This window comes from Orcinus orca, chromosome 4 (assembly GCF_937001465.1).
Source record: "Orcinus orca chromosome 4, mOrcOrc1.1, whole genome shotgun sequence".
NCBI lineage: Eukaryota > Metazoa > Chordata > Mammalia > Artiodactyla > Delphinidae > Orcinus > Orcinus orca.
The window spans coordinates 47647123-47672981 of record NC_064562.1 but is presented as its reverse complement, the minus strand read 5'-3'; the positions used below and the strand labels follow the sequence as shown (position 1 = coordinate 47672981).

At 38.0% G+C, this 25859-nt stretch overlaps 1 protein-coding gene across 4 annotated transcripts in view; it reads right to left on the bottom strand.

Annotated features, from left to right (window-relative positions):
• The window catches only part of CCNI (cyclin I), a 31816-nt gene extending 6305 nt beyond the window's left edge, over positions 1-25511 (bottom strand). The window contains exons 1-7 of one of the 4 annotated variants that reach the window (XM_033406488.2): positions 24960-25508; positions 17654-17810; positions 13746-13820; positions 4604-4732; positions 2083-2157; positions 1800-1940; positions 1268-1498 (exon numbers count right to left, since the gene is read on the bottom strand). In XM_033406488.2, coding sequence (XP_033262379.1) covers positions 1268-1498; positions 1800-1940; positions 2083-2157; positions 4604-4732; positions 13746-13820; positions 17654-17767 — 765 coding nt within the window. In that variant the 5' untranslated portion in view covers positions 17768-17810; positions 24960-25508. Of the gene's footprint in view, positions 1-1267; positions 1499-1799; positions 1941-2082; positions 2158-4603; positions 4733-13745; positions 13821-17653; positions 17811-24959 lie in introns of all 4 variants that reach the window. The other 3 variants (XM_033406489.2, XM_012536881.3, XM_033406490.2) reach the window with 3 other exon arrangements.
• Between the last annotated feature and the right edge of the window lie 348 nt (positions 25512-25859).

The window sequence follows — 25859 nt, the reverse complement described above, 5'->3', positions numbered from 1 at the left end:
AATTAAAAGAACATAAAGGAGAAACAGCCTTTGTTACACTACCATCGTTTCCCAGGGATACAGAACAAGCTGAGCCACGCTAAGAACAGTGGAACAAGACACATATAAGAGGAACGGAGCTCTAGTTGATATACTGATCATCATCATCATCATTCTTTTTATGAAAAGACTCTCAGCCCTTCTCTGCTCACAAACTAGGGCATGATATTCTCAGCTGAGAGGTTGCACTGGTATACCTTACATGTCTGGGTCTGCTAACTTTTATAGCTCATATCTATAAAATCGTCAACTATAACTATCTTACAAAACACCAAATTCAAGTATTCTCTTTTCTTTTGTAGAATTATAAGTTTTATTAGCTCAATAACTGCAGCCCTTTGCTCAAGTTAGTTCTTTTTATATTACAAAATGTTTTTAAGCTCAGAATTTAACAGACTCTGCTCTAAATAACACTCAGTGAAACAAATCAGAATAACTACTGCCAAATGAGAATAAATAGGGACATATATATTTAAAAGGAAAGTAGGTTCATAAGTCTTTGGCCGAGGAGTATGGTTTGCAGCAGATCTAAGCTTGTAGGTTCTATTTGGTGACATGAATAGAAGCAATAAGGATTCTCTCCAAGTTGCTGCTAACATACAGCACCATTACTAATTTTTCATTTGAATGAGAATTTTCTCCACTAAACTTTTACTTTTTATATAGACAGTTGAAAAAAATTTAACTGACTGCTAACATTTTGTATCAATTTGCAGATACAAGTTATTAACCAATCTTAAGCAAGAGTGAAAACTACCAGGACTTCAGAAAGTCCTGGAACTTCAGGAATATAGTTTCTATTTGCCAAATACTTCCCTCTCTAGCCAACGATAAATTATCTGCTTGTCTAAAAAAGTAACTTCTTGCAATTTATGTTCTTGACTTTTATAAAATGAGTAAGTCAGAAGTACTATAATGAAACCTACAAATATAGCTAGGAATGTTCTTCATACAAAACTAATGGAGAATATATTATCAAGAATCTTACTTTTAAAGTAATCTAGAAGGGATGAAAAGAATCAAGAAAATACTATCTGAGCTTTAAAAAAGGAAAAAAAGACATCTAACACATAAATTTAAAGTGTGTAAAACTATACTCTACTCTTAAAAATGAGTTGCCATTACAAGATTAAAATGTCTCTTAGTTTTATAACTATCTGCTAACCCTATGTATCCCAATAGGAGAAAAACTTTAAAATGAACACTATTTAATTAGACTGACACCTACCTGTGCTTTCTGAAGCAGTTCAATTGTAAGAGGAAGCCAATCAGGAATGAGTTTCTCCATTTCCAAACTAACCATGGCCAGGGCAAGCATGGATCCTTTGAATTGCAGAAGTTGGCTGCAGGCCATACAGTGAAGTAATTGCTTGGTAAGGACTGCCAAATGTTGAGATGGGCTCAGTTTGGGCAAACTAAAAAGTAACTGAGGCCTAGTTGACACTGCAATGGCATGGAACTAAAAAAAAAAAAAAAAAATCACAAGAACATCATTCTAGTTTTACTCAAATGTCTAGATAAGCTATATACAGAAACTGATGTAACCTCAGGTATTACTCAATTTCTAAGTTTGCAATTTTAGCTTCAATGATTTGACATACACCCCAATTTCTCATTTTTCCTTGGCTAATTGCAATAATTTTCCTTTTCCTAAAAATCAGAACAACAACAAAAAAAATGAGTGGGCAATCTACTTTTCAAGTTACTGAAACAGGACTACACATTCAAATAAGAAACTAAAAGATTTCAGGTATATTTACAATGTGAAGAAAATCCAATGGTGTGGCTGTGTGAAGATCCCAATTCAACTTATCCAGAATAATTCTCTCCATCCTCAGAATTTCAGATGAAGAACATCCACAGAAACTATCTCTTGCCAACACCTTCAGTACTGGTATTCTCTATCCAAAGCAAAGGGGGATGGGGCAGGAAGACAGGACAGAAAAAAATAAACTCATTTTTCAGTTTTTGTTTTGGTAAACAGAGAATAAAAGGATAATTTCAAAAAAGAGACATGACTAATCTTTAAAGGAAAATATTTACCTCATCTTCCTCAACAGTCTTGGCAGCTAGGAAAAAACAGCTGATTGCAATACAACTCAGGTATTTTGGGTGGGCCTAAAATGGGGAAGAGAGAAAAAGCAACTTCAGTGATTCTTCAAAAAGTTGAGTTAAAAGTATGCACACAATTCTATGGAATTCAATTAATCTGATTCCTACGCATTTTTTTTTAATTAATTTATTTATGGCTGTGTTGGGTCTTCGTTTCTGTGCGAGGGCTTTCTCTAGTTGTGGCGAGTGGGGGGCACTCTTCATCGCAGCGCGCAGGCCTCTCACGATTGCGGCCTCTCTTGTTGCGGAGCACCGGCTCCAGACGCGCAGGCTCAGTAACTGTAGCTCACGGGCCCAGCTGCTCCGCGGCATGTGGGGTCTTCCCAGACCAGGGCTCGAATCCGTGTCCCCTGCATTGGCAGGCAGATTCTCAAGCACTGCGCCACCAGGGAAGCCCCCCTACCCACTGCTTTCTAGATCAGAGCTAACTTTTAACTTCATAACCTCAGCCTTATACTCTATGGAAATACTAAGACCATTCCATTGTTGGAAGTTCAACCAATGCTAGTTAGCCAAAGTTAATTTCTATCCAGCAGAGATGAGCTTGATTTTACAAGACATTTTTTTATTTAATAAAATTCCCCAAATTAAAAATATATTTGTATATTTTTAAAGCTAGTTTTATTCTCTTTGCCTGTTATATCAGTTAGATTAACATACTAGGTGTTAGGGGAATTAAAGAGAAAGAAGGGAAAATAAAATAAAGGCTATTAATATATTTCACATGCTTTAAAAAATTATAGGATGCTAGCAGATGAAATTTTCTAATTAAATGTTCACCCAAAAAATTATATATTCAAGATCCATGATAAGAATGAAAGGCTCCTAAATATATACAGAACCAATTAGTGGGGAAAAAACCTTTCTTGGGTTTGACACCCATAGGAGGGCTTGAATTTGCCTATTTTCCTTACCTATAATGAGCAGCTACACTTTCTACATCATTGGTAGAATAGGGTTTGCCAACCCAGCATCAGAATCCAATTTTAAATAATCAGGACAGGGATTTCCCTGGTGGTCCAATGGTTAGGATTTGGTGCTTTCACTGTCATGGCCTGGGTTCAATCCCTGGTCAGGGTACTAAGATCCCGCAGTTGCTCGGTGCAGCCAAATAAATAACCATGATAATTTAGTCCAATTATATTGAATGACACAGAGATAAGTTATATAACACAAAGAAAACCTGTTTCAACATTTATTTTATACCTAAATATTACATTCCCATGAAGCCTTGGGGAAGGCTTCTGATGACCAGAGTATGGCCTTGATTAATTACTTAATAAACATGCCAACTAATGACCATTGTGCCTCAGTATAAGTGGCAGACTGTCTAGGAATCTTCCAATTCTCTGCCAGTATGAGAAATAAAGCTAGTTCAATACTATCAATGTTTTTAAATAATCATTGATATTAATCAGAATATTACTGTTTAGAAAGCACTGCCATAAATATATCTTCTTTTACAGATGAAAAAACAGTCTCAGAGGTTAATGGACACCACACAAGTGATATAGAAAGTGAAGTCAGATCTTGTTGCTAAGACAGTTTTCCAGGTTCCCTTATTTCTCCATGTAGACAACATATCAAAACCATATCCCTGAGGTAATCAGAGTTCATTACAAAGAAAAGAGTCCAACAGTTAACAACTTTGGGTAGGAAATGCAACCCCCAAATCAAGGGCACCAATAATAAATTTAGTACTGAAATGAATCCCAACAGCAAATATGTGGGGGTGTGTTTTTTAAAGAAACAGTAGTTCTCAATCCTGGATGTATACCAGAATCATCTATGTAGTTTTTGTTTATTTCAATACAGATGTCCAGATCTCACCTACTAGAGATTCAGATTCAGTGTGTCTGGGATAGGGCTCGAGGTCTATTATTTTTAAAGAATTTCATAGTACCTTCTTCTGCACAGCTGGGATTGAGGTTCCATTCACTGTTGTAGCCCTTTAATGGTCTGCTTTAAGCACCTTTAAACTATGAATACATTTTAGATGAATTGTTTCAATATAGATTAACCATATCTAAGTATCTGATGCTAGTAGTATGATAGGACCCATTAAATAAGCAATATGAAAGAAATGATATTTTATTTGGCAAAATTCTCTAATTGTTCCAAAAACTTCCCCTAAATCTGTTTAAAATGTTTAATAATGTTAAAAAGATGACTGAACATTTTGCCAATGCTATATGGTTTGTATTAAAATCAAGAGATCAAAACTTTCAAAGGTTAAGTATAAATTATGAATACTTGTAGCCAAAAGAAAACTACAGAATATAATTAGAAACATTTCCGAAAACTCAAAGCAATAGCTTATAAGTATATATATAATCTTTAGGAAGGTTTTCCACTCCTTCCCACTTTGTAGAATATTTTACTAATAGTCCCTGGTGTAGCATATAAACCCTCAAAAAAGAAGCTGTATGTAAGTGTATTCTAAAATATTTACCTTTACAGTAGCTAAGAACCTGTCCAAAAGACTGCTAGCCAGAGCAAATGTTTCTGGGTAAAGGTTGAATTGGTACTTGAGTTTGGCCAGCCACTGGATCACTTCATCTCTCTGGGATGGAGAAACATTCTATAAGGGAACAATTAAAAAATAAAAATAAAGTGAACAAGTAAAGTTTCAAGTTATCATCAAGGATATGTTTGTAATTCTTGTTTATAAAAGGTTAGCAAATGCTATGGAATATGTATTTATATGTTAAAAAATGTTTTAAAGTTTATTCAAAATCTATCAAACTTGAGATAAATGAAGATAAAACCTTATGTACTACTTATAGCATTTAATATCAATATCCAATATTCTCTTATTTATTAAATAAAATTTTCACGATGTCATCTCACTATATATCTATACTTTAATTAAGCTGAGGTTTTAAATTTTAGGTAACACTAATATCAACTGATAGTAATTTTGGAAGTAAGTTTTCTTAATTCTTGAGAATAAGAAAATATACTGAATTTCTTTCAAAGGCAGCAAATAGCCATTAAACTATTTTAGGAAACACAAATGGACTATGATAACAGAATGATAGTCCATTAAAAACAAAACTAAAGTCAAGAGGAATAAATGAAAAATATCAGGAACAAGAGACAAATTACACATTTAAAGATGATGAAAGAATATTGAAGGGGAAATTAACCTGAACCAACTTATCATTACAAAGATCACTGCACAAACACTAAACATTACTGGCATTTTAATCTTCCAACATATTATTTTAAACTGCTGGATATAGGCTTAATTTTTAAAAGGTACACACTTTAAAGCAGTATTTAACGATTTACTCTTCAGTTTTGTAAGCACCATAAAAAACAAAACAAACCTAGTAATACTTAATCTACTACTAATAAAACAGATCTATGTAAGTACTACTTCTGCCAGGTAAACACAACAAAGTACAGAAATAACTCTGTGATTAGTGGGAAAGACTATTTTCAATAAGTGAGAGTTCCAGACAAGTAAAGGTTTAATCTAAGCACTGCAGGATTTATCATCATAACCATTTTGGATAGAAATCTCCTTAAAAATAAATATAATACTTATCTCATTCCTCAGAAAGTACAGAGACCACAGCTTAAACCTTTTTCCTGATCATTCAACTTAATGAAATTAATTCCTATATCACAGAAAGATGCCTCAAGAGCTACTAAAGCACGAAGGGCTGTACATCTTGACAATATATCTCCTCAAACAGGTATTTCAGTTGGAATTTCTTCTCTCCTTCCTCTTGGCTTTCTTTAGTTTGTAAGGAATGAGCGCTTTGATGATCATTATAATCTCTACTATTGCACTGGCTAGTTTCTCTTATTTTAGTCCAACTCCTCTTTCTGTCAGTTTTCAGCTTTGACACAACAAAATAAAGTGTTTCTGTGTTGGCCAAACCAACTAATCACACATGTAATTTTTATATTTAGCTCTAAACTTAGTTATAACTGGTATTTTAGAAGGTTAACTGCCATACATTCACCTTCTGGTCAATTCCTTTTGTCAAATAAAGATTGAATCTAGAATACTGCACAAGAAATACTGAGAAGAAAATGAGATAAAGATGGTTTACAACCTCTTATATTTACATCTCACCACCAAGCTGGTGTTAAGACTATGAACAATAATTTGAAAACATCTGACAATCAAGACATTTAACTGAGTTCATATTAATGAACATTAAGTGTCAGTCATATGATAGGTCATGGGAATACAATGAAGAATGAACTCTGGGACTTCCCTGGTGGCACGGTGGTTAAGAATCTGCCTGCCAATGCAGGGGACATGGGTTCAATCTCTGGTCCAGGAAGATCCCACATGCCGCGGAGCAACTAAGCCTGTGCGCCACAACTACTGAGCCTGTGCTCTAGAGCCTACGTGCCGCGACTACTTAGCAGGTGTGCTGCAACTACTGAAGCCCGCGTGCGTAAAGCCCATGCTCCGCAATAAGAGAAGCCACCGCAATGAGAAGCCCGCGCACCACAACTAAAGAAAGCCCGCGCGCAGCAACGAAGACCCAATGCAGCCAAGGGGGGGATAAAAAAAGAATGAACTCCCGCTTTAAACTTTAAAATTTAAAGTCTCACGGTGAGAAGAACAACCAGAAAATGTTAATAAAATATGGTAAGCATTAGAATAGAGACATACACAGGGTGCTAGCAGACCACACTGGAAGGGCACCTGGCCCAGTTTGGGGGTAGAGTAAAAGGCTCTTGAAGGAGACAGTAACTAACTTGTATCTTAAGGTGAGGGGATGGGGCGATCATTTGTGAGGCAAGGAAAAGAACCAAGTATTTTAAACCTGTGAACTTTACTCTGAAGGATAGGACCAATGTCAACCTGGAGGCAATAACCTATTGTTAAGTTCCTCAGATTTGCATATAAAAATCAAGATGGATGGAAAAGACTGCTAGAAACAGATACTCTGACAACTAGTGAAACTAGTGATACAATTCAATGAATCAAAAAGAAACAGTAAGTTTCTTTTGTTCATGGGACTGAAATTGTGGGCTTGACAGGTTTGGGGTATATAGAGTAGCAGGGAACTGTATGTCCTGCAGAGACTATTATCCAACTTGACAAGAGGAAACTGGAGTTACGCTATTAAAGCCACGAGTTGGATTCTCACTCTTACAAAAGGAGTCTGAAAAAGGCAGCAAAATACTATCTGGGGGCTTCCCTGGTGGCGCAGTTGTTGAGAGTCCACCTGCCGATGCAGGGGACACGGGTTCGTGCCCCGGTCTGGGAAGATCCCACATGCTGCGGAGCAGCTGGGCCCGTAAGCCATGGCCGCTGAGCCTGCGCGTCCGGAGCCTGTGCTCCGCAATGGGAGAGGCCACGAAAGTGAGAGACCCGCGTACCGCTAAAAAAAAAAAAAAAAAAAAAAAAACCATCTGGATTCTATGGCTTCTCCAGAGGTGGGAGGAAGCAGACACAGCCCTACAGCTAATCCCTGGGTCAGACAGCTCTTAGTATGGTCATTGGTTTTACAATATTCCATCTTCCATAGAGCCTTGAGGTGCTACTTTAAGAGCTGGACTAGGGGCCCCTAAAGGTCCCTGGGAACCAAGTGAAGCAATCACAAAACTATTAGATGGAGAGAGTTAAGTATTCAAGAGAAATTAAATTTCTACCAAGTTGAGCTTTTATCTAAAAGTGCCAAAAAGAAAAAAAAAGTAATGTTAAGTAAGCCATCCGAACAATTCAATTACAAGGAAATAAATTCATACAGGGAAAGGCAGATGGTGATACAATCTGATGAAACTGGGGACGCTTTTAGGGAGGTGAAAGAACAATGATCTAGAGTAGCAATGAGGAACAAAAACACCATTAATTCTACCTTCAGGTCAGAGATATAGGGGAAAAAAAAATCCCTAAATAACAGATTATATTATGTAATGTGATTATCTGGTGTTTGACATTAAACAAATATATAACACAAACATATAACTGTAAGCAGTCCCACAGAAGATGAACATAATGTTCTCTAAGTATGGGTGTAACACAAGGGAACACAGTTAAATAGAGATTTCCATACCATATTTATAACTAAATGATATAACTTATGTAAAATAAACAGAATGCAAAAGGCACTTAAATATTAGTTTTGTCCTTTCCCTCCTCTAAAAATACCTGGTACTCTGTGATGCCAGAAAAAACAAGTTTACAAAATATTAGATATAAATAATTCTCTTAAACCAGTTACAATGCAATTAGTTAAGAAAGAGATCATGACAATCTTTGGACTTTAACTTATATTAAAAATTTGAGAATAGAACCAAGAAAGCATTGTTGCATGGCTAGTATTATCAACACTAGCCAAAACTAACAATAACCAAAAAAACCCCACAGAAGATAATGGTTTGAGAAGACTCACTCTTAAGTGAAGTGATACTGATCCTAAGATCACTTTTTCAAATCAATTAAAACCTGCACTGAACAGTAATATTATCAGAATAGCTTTAAACAATTAAGTTCTGTGCATAAGTAATCCCATCAGGGAGGGAGGGAGGGAGGAAGGAAGGAGGTCTGCCTACCCTAGATAGTATTCCCTGATCAAGGGATCTGTTTTCTCTTATTTGGATTTCTCAAATAGCGTTAAGAGAGTTCAGTAAATTGGTTGAACAACTAATCCCACAGAGAATTTATAATGGTTTGACTCAACCTGGTAAAACACAGGGCTTTATATTCCACTGCTGCTATTCTGATCATTAAAACACAAATCCTCCCCAGCTTTAAACTCTAAAAGGTTCACCATTACCGAACAGATTAAGTATGACTCCCCAGGCATGGCATACAAATCCCTCTTTGACCTACCTCTCCAGCCTCACTCACCTTTCATCACTTTCTGCCTTAAAACTCATAACAGCAGTACTTGTATTTATGTTCTTCCTTGTTCCTGTAATGCTACTTACATCACTGCTCCTTTGCTCATACTGCTCCCTCTGGTTGGAACACACTCTCTCTCTTTTCCCTGTCTTATTATTTATCCTTTAAGAGATATTTCAATGGTCAGTCCCCACCAGATACTTTCCCCGATAAGTCAGGCTAAGTACCTTCCTGTGCTCCCACAGCATCCTTGTCACAACTATTAAGTTCAACACTTCTTAAAAAATTACCTTACTGCTCTTGCCTATGACTGAGTAGGTAGCAGCAAACCTACACTCTAGCTGAGAACTAGAAAAGCTATTAACAACAGCAACAGAAAGGCATGAGAACTGCTAGGATAACCGGGCCTTGAGGAGCCAAGATTCTGGAGAGGAGGTAACAATAAGAGAGGAGTCAACACTCTGCACAGCTTCCCCTTTCAGGCATCTGCCCATCCTGTGAGTACGGCAAGAGGTGTAAAGTATGAGCAAAGAAACCAACAGAGCTTTGGGAGTCTTACAAGGCAAGAGACAAAATTTGGAGACCTGAAGAGCCAAGAACCTAGTGGGAAGAGGGAGGGTCAGAGATCTGAATGTGACACTCAGCTGACTTTCCTCTTAACTCATTTTCTGAATGAAATTCTGAAGTTGGGAAGGACAAGGTTCTCAGAGGCTAAGCAGAAAGCCTTTGAAAAGCAAGAATGAGTTCAGGAGGAGTTTAGCACCCTTCAGGAATAAGGGGCACTAGTAAACACTCCAAGCTCTCAGCTGGAATCCTTGGCTACACTCTAGGAGTTGGGGGCAACCAGAGGTGATGAAGCCATACCCAACAGCAACCCAGCCTCCAATCAGCACAGTCCCTCAGTGGATTAAAGTGATTAACCTCCTCTTCAGTTTGCCCACCAGAGGGAAGACTGAACCATCCTGCAGAAAGATAGCATCTAGAGCCTCTACAATTTTTCATAATGGTCAGCAACCAATCAAAAATAACGAGGCATGGGCTTCCCTGGTGGCGCAGTGGTTGAGAGTCCATCTGCCGATGCAGGAGACGTGGGTTCGTGCCCTGGTCCGGGAAGATCCCACATGCCGCGGAGCGGCTGGGCCCATAAGCCATGGCCGCTGAGCCTGCGCGTCCAGAGCCTGTGCTCTGCAGCGGGAGAGGCCACAACAGTGAGAGGCCCGCGTACGGCAAAAAAAAAAAAAAAATTAAGAACCCAATACGGGACCTAACAACAAACTAGGCAAGGGTGGACAGCTATGCTTTGAAGAAAATTTATAGCTCTAAATGAGTGTATTAAAAAAGAAGAAAACTGGAAAACCAATTATTTAAGCATCTATCTCAAGATAAAGAACAGCAAATTATATAAAGAAAGTAGACAGAAATAACGAAAAAAAGAGCAAAACTAAAAAAACAAAAGACAAATGTATAATTGGGAAAATCAACAGAACTGAAAGACTGACAGACCTCTAGAAAGGGTGATTAAGAAAGAAAAAGCACAAATCAACTAAGAAATGAAAAAGGGAACATCACTATGGACCCTTTAGATGTTAAAAAGAGGATATGAGTAACTTTACACAAATAATTTGAAAATTTAGATGAAATGAATAAATTCCTTGAAAAACGCAACTCACCAAAACTGAGATAAGATTTAAATGAAGACCTGATTAGCCTCATATTTACCAAAGAAATGGGACTGATTATTAAATACTTTCCCACAAATGAATTTGTAGGCCCCAATGGCTCTGCAGTAAAACCTTCCGACATTTAAGAAATAATATTAATCTAAACAAACTGAGAGCACTGAAAAAAAAAGCAGGAATACTTCCCAACTCATTTTACAAAGCCAGCATAACTTTACCATGAAAACTTGACAAAGGCATTACAAACCAATCTGACCCATGACCACAGATGCAAAATGTCTAACCAAAATATTAACAAAATCCAATGATGTATAAAAATTCAACACCTATTAATGAAAAAAATCTCTTAGCAAACTAAGGCAGAGAAAGGAACTTCTTAATCTAATAAAGATTAAGAAATATACAGCAAATATTATAGTTAATGGTGAAATACTGAAAACTTTCTCCTCAAATTCAGACTTCAGCAGTGTTCTGGAAACCCTAGCTAATTCTGTAAAACAGAAATATAGAAAGTATAAGGACTGGAAAGAACTAAATAAAACCATGATTATTCACATCTGACATGACTGAGTATAATACACAGAAAATCCTAAAGACTCGGCAAACTATTAGTAAGTTAATTTAGTATGGTCTATATAAAAATCTATTTTATTTCTATATACCAGCGTATAGAAGCATGTAAAAAAATAAAAAATTTAAAACAATACCATTTGTAATAGCCTCAACAAGACTCAAATACCCAGGAATAAACCTAAATCACCAAACGTTAAAAGAAACTGAAGACCATCTTTAAAGAAAAATGGAGAAATACTCTATGTCAAGGGAATAGAAGACTCATATTATAAACACGTTAATTCTTCCCCAAATCAATCTACAGACCAAAACCCCCAAATTTTTTTATTTTTCAAAAACTGACAACTATATTTAAAAATACATATGGAAGAACAAAGGGCTTAAAATAGCCAAGACAATCTTAAAAAAAAGAACAAAGTTTATGCCACCAAAGGCTTATTATAATGCTACAATAACTGAGGCAGTGTGGTATTAAATAGAGGCAAACAGACCAATGATGAAAAAAGGGGCAAGAAACTAACCCACAAATGTATCTACTCATATACAGCAGTCACTTGATTAAAAACAAAAGTATGTATCACAGGGGGACTTCCCTGGTGGTTCAGTGGCTAAGACTCCACACTCCCAATGCAGGGGGCCTGGGTTCGATCCCTGGTCAGGGAACTAGATTCCCCATGCTGCAACTAAAAGGTCCCACGTGCCGCAACAAAGATCCCGTAAGCGGCAAAGAATATCCCACGTGCTGCATCTAAGACCTGACGCGGCCAAATAAATAAAGAAAAAAGAAGTACATTGCAGGGCAATGGCGAAAAATGTCTTTCTAATAAATGATACTGGTTTTCCATATGGAGAAAAATTATTCTTGACTCCTCCTACTTCACACCATACCAAAAAGGAAAAACAAAATCCTATCTTCATTACCTTGGATTAGGCAAATTTTTTTTTAGTATCTTTATTGGAGTATAATTGCTTTACAATGTTAATTTATTTTGTACAACAAAGTGAATCAGCTATATGTAGACATATATCCCCATATCTCCTCCCTCTTGAGCCTCCCTCCCACCCTTCCTATCCCACCCCTCTAGGTCCTCACAAAGCATCGAGCTGATCTCCCTGTGCTACACAGCAGCTTCCCACTAGCTATCTATTCTACATCTGGTAGTGTACATAGTCATGCTACTCTCATTTTGTCCCAGCTTCCCCTTCCCCCTGTGGTCCTCAAGTCCATTCTCTAAGTCTGCATCTTTATTCCTGCCCTGCCACTAGGTTCATCAGTACCGCTTTTTTAGATTCCATATATGTACGTTAGCATACGGTATTTGTTTTTCTCTTTCTGACTTACTTTACTCTGTATGACAGACTCTAGGTCTATCCACCTCATTGCAAATAACTCAATTTCATTCCTTTTTATGGCTGAGGGATATTCCACTTTATATATGTGCCACACCTTTATCCATTCATCTGTCGATGGACATTTAGGTTGCTTCCATGTCCTGGCTATTGTAAATAGTGCTGCAGTGAACTCTGTGATACATGTATCTTTTGAATTATGGTTTTCTCCGGGTATATGCCCAGTAGTGGGACTGCTGGGTCATACAGTAGTTCTATTTTTAGTTTTTTTAAGGAAGCTCCATACTGTTCTCCACAGTGGCTGCATCAACTTACATTCCCACCAACAGTGCAGGAGGGTTCCCTTTTCTCCACACCCTCTCCAGCATTTATTGTTTGTAGATTTTTTGATGATGGCCTTTCTGACCGGTGCGAGATGATACCTCATTGTGGTTTTGATTTGCATTTCTCTAATGATTAGTGATGTTGAGCATCTTTTCATGTGTTTGTTGGCAATCTGTATGTCTACTTTGGAGAAATGTCTATTTAGGTATTCTCTGCCCATTTTTGGATTCAGTTGTTTGTTTTTTTTTGATATTGAGCTGCATGAGCTGCTTATATATTTTGGAGATTAATCCTTTGTCAGTTAGGCAAACATTTCTTTCAAAGGACTAAGCAAAAAAATTTTTTTGATAATTCGGTCATTAAAAATTAAGAACTTCTATTCATCAAAAGTCAACACAGGGCTTCCCTGGTGGCGCAGTGGTTGAGAGTCCACCTGCCGATGCAGGGGACACGGGTTCGTGCCCCGGTCCGGGAAGATCCCACATGCTGTGGAGCGGCTGGGCCCGTGAGCCATGGCCGCTGAGCCTGCGCGTCCGGAGCCTGTGCTCCGCAACGGGAGAGGCCACAACAGTGAGAGGCCCGTGTACCACAAAAAAAAAAAAAAAAAAAAAAAAAAAAAGTCAACACAAATAGAGCTGAAGATATGTGTAATACACAGAGCCTGCAAAAGAAAGAACTCTTAACAATTTAAAAAGGAAGTCAATGGAACACAGGTGAAAGATTTGAACAGACATTTAACCAAGAAAGGATATCTAATGGCCAAATAAGCATATGAAAAGCTGCTGAATTTCATTAGTTATCAAGGAAATGCAAATTAAAACCCAATGTGATACTACAACACTCACCGTGATAACTAAAATGAAAAAGACAATACCAAGGGTTGGCAAAGATGCAGAGGAACTTGGGACTTTCATATTCTGCTATAAGGGGTAAAAAAAAAAAAAGTGGTGTAAACGTGGTATAACAACTTTGGTAAGTAACACAACTGGTGGTATCTGCTAAACCTGAGTATACACATATTCTAGGTTCTAGGAATTCTACCCCTAGGAATATACTCAACAGTAATGTACACATATGTTCAACAAATGACAAGCACAAAAAAAGACTCTAATGACCATCAACAGCAGAATGGATAAATGAATTCATATGATGGAATAATACATGGAAATGAGAATTAACTATGGCTACAGGAAGTACCATGGATGCATCTTACACCAAAGAAAATGCTGAGCAAAGGAGGCCAGTACACACTTTATGATTCCATATACAAATATAATTCAAAACAAGGAAAAACTAATCTGTGATATTAGGATAATGGTTTCTTTGTGGAGAGGGGACAGATGGTAGTAACTATAAGAGGACACAAGGAGGTGCTAGTAATGTGGTGGTTACACAGTATTATTTTGTGAAAATTTATACAGTTGTAAACTTATGATCCGTATACATATACTTTAAGAAACTGTTTACTTAAGGAAAAGAAACAAAACCTATGGGCAAAATAGATTTATTTGTTTACGAAGTCTACAGATGGTACAAAAAGGACAAAGTCAATACATTACATAACAATCATAATTTTAAAGCCAGAAAAATGGGCCAGCATCAACAATTTGAAACTTAGTAAGAATAAATATGAAACAGTGCACCTAAGTTAAAAATTTTTAAAGTACACCTAGGATAAGGGAAACTCTGCTTAAAAGTAGAGAAACAAAACCAACAAGGTTTTAAAAACAAGTTCAGTATAAGCCAACAACATGACACTGCTGCTAAAGCATAAAACTTTTTTTAAATTTAGGGCTATATTAATGAAATTATCAAGCCAAGATAAAGTGAGGTAATAGTTGCACTTTATTGCTCATTAATGACCACAACTCTAATGTCACAATTTAAGAAACACAGTAAATTAAAGAGTATACATAGAGAAAGAAAAACTGAGAGGCACAATCTTGTCAAATGAAAAATGGTTAAAGAACAAAGGATATTCAACCAGGAGAAGAGATGACTTTGAGAGCTTAACACCTGACTGTAAGTAGATAAAGGGCTATCATTTAAAATATAAAATGAATATTTTCTGTACGGCTCCAGCGGAGAGAACTAGAACCAGTAAGTAGCCACTAGAAAGCAGCAGTTTTCAGGTTCAATTCAGGAAAAACTTTCCAATAATTGATAGAGCTTTTCTATGGTGGAATGGACAAAGTATCCAAAGTAGAGGATCACTTATCCTAGATGTCAGAACTTTTTCTTTTATTTTGTGGTTAGACTAAATCAGTGTTTCCCAAACCTAACACATATCAATAAAACTGAAGTTTTTTTAAAATACAAATTCCATAGTTGCCACCACAAGCAACGTAGGTCTGGGAGGGGCCTGGAATCTGTAAGAAGCCTCCTGGGTGATTCTCATACACCTAGTAGCCTAGTGGTTCAAGATCCTGTTATTTGAAAACCACATAATTAGATGGCCTTTAAGGTTCCTTCTCAAATTTCTAATGGAAATCATCTTTATATAAACAGCTTGAGGCAAGGTTTACCTTTGTATATCAAAAGCACTCTGTACATCAAAATAAATTGAGAATATCCGAAAATACATGTCACTGTAACCAGTCTTTAATTTTTTTCCCCCAAATTTGTAACAAAATTGCTGTGTACTTGAAAATACTATTATTATATAAAAGAACTCCTCCAACCTGGATGAATTATAAAGAAATGATAATCAACGTTCATTTAACAAGTGTTTACTGTGAGCCTATTATATGTCAATAAACAAAAATGACAACTCTACCTCAATGGAACTTGGTCAAATCATCAGAGAATTATAATATTGTGTGCTATCATACAGGAAGTATAGAGTGCTGGGGGAGCAAACAGAAGGGGAGTGATAGGTGTGTAATATTTTTGCATGACCACTCTGTCCTAAACTGCAAGATAGGATAATGTAAATGACAAGAAAACTGTGAGAGAATGACCCTGAAGTAGAGTTTAGGTGAAGGAAGCGGTAGGAATAAGAACACTGGAGGGAAAAAAGCTTAAAAATATTTTATTTTTCTGTTTTAACCAGCACCCCCTCCCAAAAAATTAAAAAGGAAAGTTGGAAAAGATACATATATGGTTTAGATGCTAAACTTTAGAGACAAGATTGTTTCTCTTATGCAAGGAGGAGTCAAGAAGGAGATAAATCATGGTTAGAAGCAATATTGGAAAGGGAAGTAGAAAAGCCAGTCCCTGAGAGTCACAGAAGAAAAAAGAATTAGAACTAGAATAGAGAAGTGTCCCTGGGGTTACCCTGTCAAGTGGCTCAAGCCCCTATAGCTCTTTACTCCAATCTCTATCTTATCTCCTATACCCAGCAGACCAAGCCCACACACATTTTACAAGAATTAAGTATGGCTTCTACCTGACATTACTAAAGGCAAAACCTTAAATAGATCCCTCTTAGAAGTTCCGATAGTGTTCTGTTCTCTGGTCTAACATCTTAGTAATATTTGTTAAAATACCTATAAAAATAGCCCAGATTAAATGATAATATAGCAACATACTATAATCTTGGTAGAATATCACCTTCAAAGACCATGTTATAAAAGTGTATCATTGTTGGTTGCATGCTGACTCAAGGAGATAGTAGGAGAAAAATGAAAGAAATGGTTCTAAAAGCAGCTGTAATAAAGCTTTGAGGCTTATTAGAACAGTGTTCAGAATATGGCAGATACTTAATAAATATTTACTGAATGATTGAATCCCCAGTCATCTAAAAATCACACAAGCATACAAAAATAAAAAATGAAAAACAAAGTATAATGGGAAGAGAACTGCCTCAGGTTCAAAATTATAACTCTGCTACTTACTAGTTGAAGTCTTGAACAAATTGGGACTACTGCCTTTTTCAAAGGATTAAATGAGATATTAAATGTGATAGCACATGCAAATGCTCCTAGTATAAAAGGCATTCATTCAGGCTAACTAATCTTCAATTCACTAAATGACAATTAGATAACAGTAAACGGAAGACATGTATTTCTTTAGCTTGTGGGAAAGAAGATAAAAGTAGGTTGGAATTAGAAAAAGCATTCAGATATCAATAACCTATGAGCAAAGATTAACCTAAACCAACACAGGAGGAGATTAGATACTGTCATTTGCCTACACATACCAAAAATTTCTCGGCCATTACTTTTTATCCCAAACACAATGCTAGGTACTAGGGATAAAAAGATGTGTAAGACATATTACATAGTAAGCTTTTGGGATAGACAAATTTCATAGTTATTTGGAAAAAATAACTCTATATGAAATTTCTAAAAGGCATACAGCCAACAGTAATTGAGAGGTCAGCTGCTGATTATCTCCCTATAAGCTTTCAACATTGACATTACAATAGCAGTTTAAGTGAATTCCTTATATTCATGAAAGAGAAAGTTATTGATCACTAAAGACAAGGATTTGACTGTGTTCAGCCTCTGTGGCAAACTATATATCTAGAAATAAAGAAGGCTTATTATTGTAAGTATTGTACTACAAGAAAAGAGAAGGGACATACCTAGCTTCCTAAAGGTGTAACTCAGATAAAACAAAACAAACAAAAACAGTTCATTTTTGTTTTGTTTCAGAATGAAACAAGGAGATGTTTCTCAAGTAAAGAATAGAGCATATATTTAATGGTACATATTTCTCCAATACAGTGTCAAGATGCTATTACATATGATAGTAGTACACTTAGTTCTAATAAAAGTCACCTGTCTACAGTGAAAAGAGAAATCATTACCTGATTTGTAGGCATTTTCGGCACATTCACTTTCCACATCTGGGCTTCCCTGGAGATTGCCTTTTCCAACAGGAAAGACAATCTCTGGTTTTCCAATGGCCCTGGAAACTTCATGATATCCTTTGGATCTGCCTGCCGCCCAGCTTGATGTAGCTACCTATAAAATCAAATATAAAACAATGCTCTATATTTAATTATATATATAGTAACTGTAGCATAATATAAATATGTTGGTACTTATGAAGCAATTCATAAAACAAAATAAAAATGTTATGAGCCAATATAGGATTTTACAGCTCTTTAAGATATCATACATTAAAATGTTACCATAATCATCACTTATCTAAAACATTCTCACTTTAAATCTGAAATTCAGTTGTAAAGAGAATAAAAACATGACCATATAATTGACAGAACCTTAGGACTTTGATCAAAACATATTATCACTGTGTCAAAAAATTTTAAGTCACAGGCTTTTTAGACTAGGAATTCTTAGAATATTTGTCCCAAATATTTCTCTTAAAAATCTACACAGATAAGGGCTAAACCCTCTTTTCATTAAAAAAAAGTTACATCGGGCTTCCCTGGTGACGCAGTGGTTGAGAGTCTGCCTGCCGATGCTGGGGACACGGGTTCGTGCCCCTGTCCGGGAGGATCCCACATGCCGCGGAGCGGCTGGGCCCGTGAGCCATGGCCGCTGGGCCTGCGCGTCCGGAGCCTGTGCTCCGCAACGGGAGAAGCCACAACAGTGAGAGGTCCGCATACCACAAAAAAAAAAAAAAAAAAAAAATGACATCAATTACATTAAATCCCACCCATTTCTACTGAATCAGTATTAGACTATCCCCCCCTTTAAGTATGAAACCATCTTGAATTGTGCTCCCACTACAGTGTCCACTAGCTACACGTGTAGCCATTAAAATTAGAATTGAATAAAATTAAAAAATAATTCCTCAGGCACACCAGCCCCATTTCAAGTGCTCAGCTGTCACATGTGGCCAGTGGATACTGCACTGGACAGTGCAGGAAAGGAACATTTCTATCAATGCAGTAAGTTCTACTGGACGATGTTGATCTAGAAAGCTCAACAGTAGAGTAACTGGCAATCTAAAATGAGCAGCAAGTCTAAAGAGCAACACAGTACAAGGCATCTCAGAGTCCGAGAGACGTTTCTATGTTTCTTAAAAAAAAAGGAAACTACAGAGGTTTGACTGTGTATGGAAAATTGGATTGAGAAGCTGCTGAAGAATGTGAAAAGACTTAACTAGATTGATGAAGCTAAGCAACTGATAAGGTTATTAAATTCAGAGAAAGAGATTATGCAAGACAATAAACATAATAATATACCACAATATTTACACAGCAATAATAATAAAATACTGGATAGAGATTTCAACACAAACGCTGTAATAAAACTACACTGGCAGGATGAGGGGTGTTGGGAGAAGGTAGAATGAGAGCCTCATGTTTATACTTCAAAGGAAAACCATAAATAATATCTAAAACTTAAATATCGAAAAAACAGCAATAGGTAAGTTACTTGAAAATATGATCTTAAATAACAAGAGAAATAGGTAAGAGCTGAGAGTGATTAACCTCTGGGGAATGAGAAAAGGGTGGAGAAGCCAAGCAGCAGAGGAATGTGGTTTTTCATTATAGACCTCATATAACTATTCCCGTTTTTCAACTCTGGACCTGTATTACGTATATGCTTCAAATTCCAGGGATTCTTTTTAAAAAAATTCAATGTCTAGAATTAACATGTGAAAAGTTCCTAATTTTTGATAAAAATTTAAAATTTGAAAAAACAAAAAATACAAACCTAATCTTCAATTTCCATGTTCCCTCTGCCCCAACTTCAGCTACTATCCTCTTTCCTATTTATCACCCACATACTTCACTTACTATTCAACCTATTGCAAACTGGTTAACTGGATTGTAATTTTTTTTCTTTTTGCTTCTTTATAAACTCCTGGGTTTTTGCAATTTTTCTGTATCAAGCATGAAGTGCTTTTCATACTAAGCAGAATAAAGTTAAATAACTTAGAAAGTGGAAAATAATAACTATCCGGAAAGGTCCAACTCAAAGGTAATTTCTTCCAAGAACTATCTCCCCTAATAAATTATAAATTCCCTTGCAGTCATATCTACGAATATCATGTTTTTATTACTCACAGTGCCCATCCCACGGTATCCTGATGAAACAGAGACACAACCAAAGGCTCATTTCAACCCTGGGGCCAAAAACAAAAAACCATAACCAAAACAAACAAACCCAAGTCTAATCTCTTTCACAGGTGAATTCTTCAATGTTTAAAGGCTGCTATCATGCTCACCAGTTCATCCACTGCATTGCTGAAAAACCATTCAAGAGTTTCTCACATGACATGGTTTTTGCTCTTCTAAATTAGCACGTTTAATTATTAATGCAGTCTAAGATCATTAGCTATTTTTTTAAAGGCTACACCACATTATCAATTCAGATAAAATTAATGCTCAACTAAAACTCTTAAGGCTTTCTAAGGTAACTCTTAGGTGAACTTCCCCTCCACCCCCACCTTGTATGGGTTTTTGGTGCCTTTGGGCGGCGGGAGGGGCGTTACATCCTTGTTCAGGACGTTAAATGCGTTTTTTCCTTTAAAAAAAGTCATCTTGTTAAGTTCTATCTACTGTTACATTCTGCTTAGATGTTCTGAGATTCCAATTTTGTTGCACTGGTACTTTTCTCAAATTCTCCACAATTAGATAAACAGAGTCACTATAACTTCATCGAATGCAAACGTAAATATCAACCTCAGAAACAGAGTATAAACTAGATGTTCACCTGTCTAGACGTATTTAGAAGAAACACCTATATTGGATGGAGACTGAACTTCATAGGTTCTAAGAACTTCTTCTAAACCTAATTTTGGTCTGTAATTGATTAACTCCTGTCAAAACTTACTTATTTCATTCCTTTAGCTACTCTCAACAGGGTGGTTCACCAGGATCTGCCAGCCTTCTCAGCATACCCCAATGGGTGGCTGCCCCTAGCAATTACTCTTCCTTTACAACGATTCCTTTGAAGATTACTTTTAGGGTAGGATGGGTGGGGGACCTGACAGGAACATATAGGATAGAGTCATGTAAAGAAGTATAAGATCAGGTTCAAGGGATTCTTGTTCTTCAATCTTCTATAATTAAGGCCCGTAATAAGACTTTCAAATATTTAGATGATACAACAACTTTTTTAAAACAAAGGAATCTGCGTCAAAGAAGAAATCATAAGGGAAATTAGAAAATACTTTGAGATGAATAAAAAAGATCAAACATACTAAAACTTACAGGAAACAATGAAATACTTGTAAATGCCTATATTAGAAAAGATCTCATAGGTATAACTGAATCACTTTGCTATATACCTGAAACAATACTGTAAATCAACTATACTTCAATAAACAAGAAAAAAAAAAGATCACAAGTTAACACTCTAACCTTCCACTTTAAGACACTGGAAGAAACAGACCAAACTATACCTAAAGCAAGTCAGAAGAAAGAAAATAATAAATATCAGAGTGGAAATTAAGGAAGTAGAGAACAGAAAAATAGAGAAAAATCAATGAAACCAAAAAAGTTGGTTCTTTGAAAAGATCAACAAAATTGGCAAACCATTAGCTACACTGACCAAGAAAAAAGAGATCAAGTACTAACATCAGGAATAAAGAAGGGACATTACTACCTATGTTACAGAAATAAAAAGGATCATAAAGAAATTTTTATTAACAATTGTATGCAAATAAATTGGACAACTTAGATGAAAAAGACAAACACCTAGAAACAAACTATCAAAACTGACAACAGAAAAAGCTGAATAGTCATATACCAAGTACTAAAGAGACTGAATTAGTAAAGAAACTAGTGTCAAAGAAAAGCCCGTGCCCCAGTGTCTTTGCTGGTGAATTCTACCAAACGTTTACAGAAAAACTAATACAAATTCTTCACAAATTCTTCCAAAAACTAGAGGAGGAGGCCTTCTCATTTTATGAAGCCAGTTATTATCCTGCTACCAAAACCAAAGACAACAGCACGAAAACTACAGACCAGTATCTCTTAAATACAGATGCAGAATTCCTCAACAAAATACTAGCAATCTGTATCTGAAAACATAAAAAAGGGATTATACACCATAACCAAGTGGGATTTAGCCCAGGAAGGCAAAGTTGGTTTAACATTCATAAATCAGTGTAACACACTGTATCAACAGAAGAAAAGAAAGCAATCATTCTTTGCTCACAATAGGGAAATGTAACAAAGGAAAAAAAAAAAGAAGAGTTCAAATTTCCTTAAACTTTAAAAAATGAGGTATAAATAATACAAGTGAGAAACAAAAAGGATGGAGGACACCTGTGGAGATGTTCCAGATTTTCCAAGCTACAGAAAAATAAAAGTGCAGTACCTTACCCTAGACTGGATCCTGTACTGCAGAGAAAAATGCTATAAAGGTCATTTTGGGGTCAACTGACATAATGAGAATTTGGACAGATTTGACAAAAGTAAATTATCAATTTAAAATTTACTGAAGTTGGTAACTTTACTGTGACTCTGTAAAAGAATATCCCTATTCTCAGGAAATACACACTGAAAAATTTAGGTGTAAAGGGCCATAATGAATGCTGTAGAGAGAGGGGGTGGAAGATGAGGGGAGGGAAGACACGATAAAACAAATGGAGTAAAAGGCTGAAAATAAGTGAATCCAGGTAGTTTCATTTTGAAATTATTTACAAGTTAACAACACAGAAAAAGCAAAACAAAACAGAAACCATAATTTATGAGAAACTGTTCTACATTCCTTTTTTAAAATATGATATGATACAGTGGAGAAAGCGCTGGCTTGAATTCTACTTCTTTTACTAACAATCCACAAGGCTGCTTTCTAATGTTTTAAAACAGATTATTTGAGCTAGATGAAAAATGAATCCTGCTAAGAAATAAAACACAAACATTAAAAATATAAACTTCCTGTTTTAAATAACAGAACTTTATAGTTTTATGTTGTTATTTTATGCCCATTAATGGTCACATTCAGAATTCTGAACACTCAGAAAAGTCTCTAGGAACTAAAAAACAAAAAGACTGTATTTTGGTTGGCATATTCCATAAACTTTGACCTTGAGCGTTTCACATTTCTCCTCCCATTCTTTCAATTGCTGCTTCTGCTTCTTCCTCTATGTTTATCAAATACCTTAATGTCTGAGTGAATAGTTTATAAAACAGTTATTGTACAGCATTAACTATGTTACAAATCAGCATACAGGGCCTCTTGCTCTTCTGAGGAAAAGTGCTGCACAGTGCTGGGTATACAACAGAAACAACTTCATTAACATGGAATTACTGTATTTATTATGTTCAAAACACCAACTCCATTAATAATTTTGTACTGGTGCTGACTTCCGGATCTTAGTTCCTCTTATAAGAAGAGGGATTTATTAATGTGACCATACAAAAACCTCATGTTCTATTATTATCTCCTTGACTTTACGCCCTTAACCTAATAATGAACTACAGGTACTTATAATTCCAAAACACTCTGCTTTATCCCAATCTCCATGACTCTCCACATACTGTTCTTTCAACTTGAAATGTCCTTCTCTAGCTTGCACTCTCCTTCCTACAGAGTTGTCATTTGCATCATATGTACTTGAACATAATTCTACTTTTGCATTTAATCGCTCCGTGGGAGCTGACTACTTGTAGGCTGGTCTCTCCTACTAACCATGAGTTCCTTGATGGCAAACACTCTCCAGAGTTTAGCACTGTGCCAAATAAATAATAAGAGCTTACGCCTGTTAAGTGCTTAACAACTAAAAACAATGAGTGCTTACTACTTGGCCAGGTATTGTTCAAAGTACTATGCCATATTAACTCCTCGAACACAAAGGAGGGTATAATTATTAAGTCTGTATTATTATTAAGCCCCCTTCAAAGATGAAGAAACATGGACAGAAAAATGAATACTTTTCATTTTTAAAGTAGTATACAATCAGAATAGAACATGTACACACACTTTAAGCTTCCAATCTTGACCAAGAAACATTTTAGAGTTCCATTCTAAACTACTGACACTAGGACGTCACATTGCCACGTAAACTCACTTATCTCAGTTTAACCGCAAACCATCCCGGTGCACCTTCCCGACACACGCTGATTCTACTAGTCTGCTCTTCATCAGTATTGAGAAACTTCTTCTAGTCCAGAAGTTTAGAATCTCTGATGCGTATGGTCCCAGACTAGCAAATCTGAATCCTGTCCCTTCTTTCTTAATCTATTTGTCCGTTCCCTTCTATTTCCTCTGCCTTTAATCTGTTCCGGGACAGAGACTGTATAGCACAGACTGCCTGGCCTGGAATTCTGGCCACCGGGTTCTAGCTGCCTTCTAGTGGGAAAATTAATCTTACGGAGCCTCAGTTTCACTCATCCGTAAAATGCTCCTGAACTACCTGCCCCGTGAAGATTCAATAAGTTGCAAACCACTTATAACGATGCCTCTCCGATAATAAGCCTCAACAAGTGTTATTATTAACATCCTAAAGCCACACTGCTGCTGCTCAAACGTTGAGTGTCTCCCGCTGACAGAATAAAAGCTAAATATTTTAGCCTAACAAAGATCTCCAGTCTGATTCCATCCTACCTCCGGAGCGATACCTTCCACTATTTTGCCATCTAATTCTCAACTCCTAACAAAACGATCTGCAGTGGAACTTCTAGCTCGGCAGAGGAGCTTCTGCCCTCTTTTCAAATTTCCGGTATTATCTGCCCTACAGGGTGCAATTCAAAGCTCACCTCCTCTCTAGATTCCCCCGACTCACCCCAACCCCGGGAAACGTGCCCCTCCCCCGAGCTCCCGCAGCGGCTCACCCCATTCATCCGTCCTCCTCCCCCACCCCGCCCGCTCAGCAATGTGAATGATGTTCCCGCGGGTCCCGCGGAGGCGTCGAGATCTAGGGGCGGGGGTGTGTCCCCTTCTTTGTGTACCGCACAGGCTCGCGGGCCCTAGAACGCGCACTAGGAGGCAGCTTGCTGTTGCTGCAAGAAAGTTAGTCGCCGACGGAAAATTGGCCCGAAAGGGAACCCAGCGGCGCCGTTTCCAAACTGGGCAGGTGCCTGAGTTGTAGGCGCGAGGAGACAAGAGGGGCGTCCAGGAGGTTTCCCGAAGGGGACGGCGGGGGCGGGGCTCAGCCGAGGGGCGCGCGCCGGCGGCGCGGGGCTGCAGGGGGCTCGCGCGCGGGTCGCGGGGACGCGTGGAGCCCCCCCGTCCCCACCCGCTCACCTTCTCCTCCTCTTCCTCCTCCTCCTCCTCCTCCCCGGCAGAGCTGTAGGCCTCACAGTGGTGACGAGGGGTCATCCGGCGGCCCGTTACCACCTCATTTTCTTCAGCGCGCGGCGACGGGGCGCGCGGGACGAGGACTGGGCCGACTGAGGAGGGAGAAGAAGGGGAACCGGGACGGAGAGCGCGGGCGCTGGCGCTCGAGCGGGACGCACGGCTGCGGCCTGTGGGTCGGTCAGCGAATTAGTTCCATGACGCCCCCGGACCTGAGGCCGCCGCCGGTCCCGCTCCTCCAACCGCCGCCGCTTGTGCCCGGGTGGGGAGGGGGTTCCCTCTCGCCATAGGGCGGCGGGGACCGGGGAGAGGCGGGGGGTGAGACCGGCTCTGCCCCTGCCCGGGGGAAGCGCCTCCGAGGGGAAATGGTGAAAGGGGGGAAAGGGAGAAAAGGAAAAAAAAAGGAAGGGGAAAGGGGGGGAAAAAATAAGAAAAAACGAGACAGAGGCGCTGCCGCGTCCGCTCGCGGGGAAGGCTGGGGAGGGAGGGGAAAGAAGAAAGAAGTGCCGGTTTCGTCAGCTCCGCCCTCGCGGACCGATTCCTAGACGCGCTCACTCCTTGTAAACAACACTGAACTGGCCTCTGGACCTTGTGCCGTTTTCCTCCCCGCAGCCTTCTCCGTCCAGCGAACGTACAGAGAAGTCCGGCAAAAAGCTGGGCTGTTGGAAACGGGCTGGGAAAATCTCTGGCATTGGGGTGGGAGGAGGGCTAAGAGAAGCTAAATGTGCATGGACTCGTTTTCCTTGGAGGAGAGGAAGGGTTCCTCTTCGACTGCACGGTGACGTAAGCGCCTCCTCAGCTCGCTGGAAGAGGCGTGCGGTGGCCGGAGAGTGCGCTGCGCATGCGCCC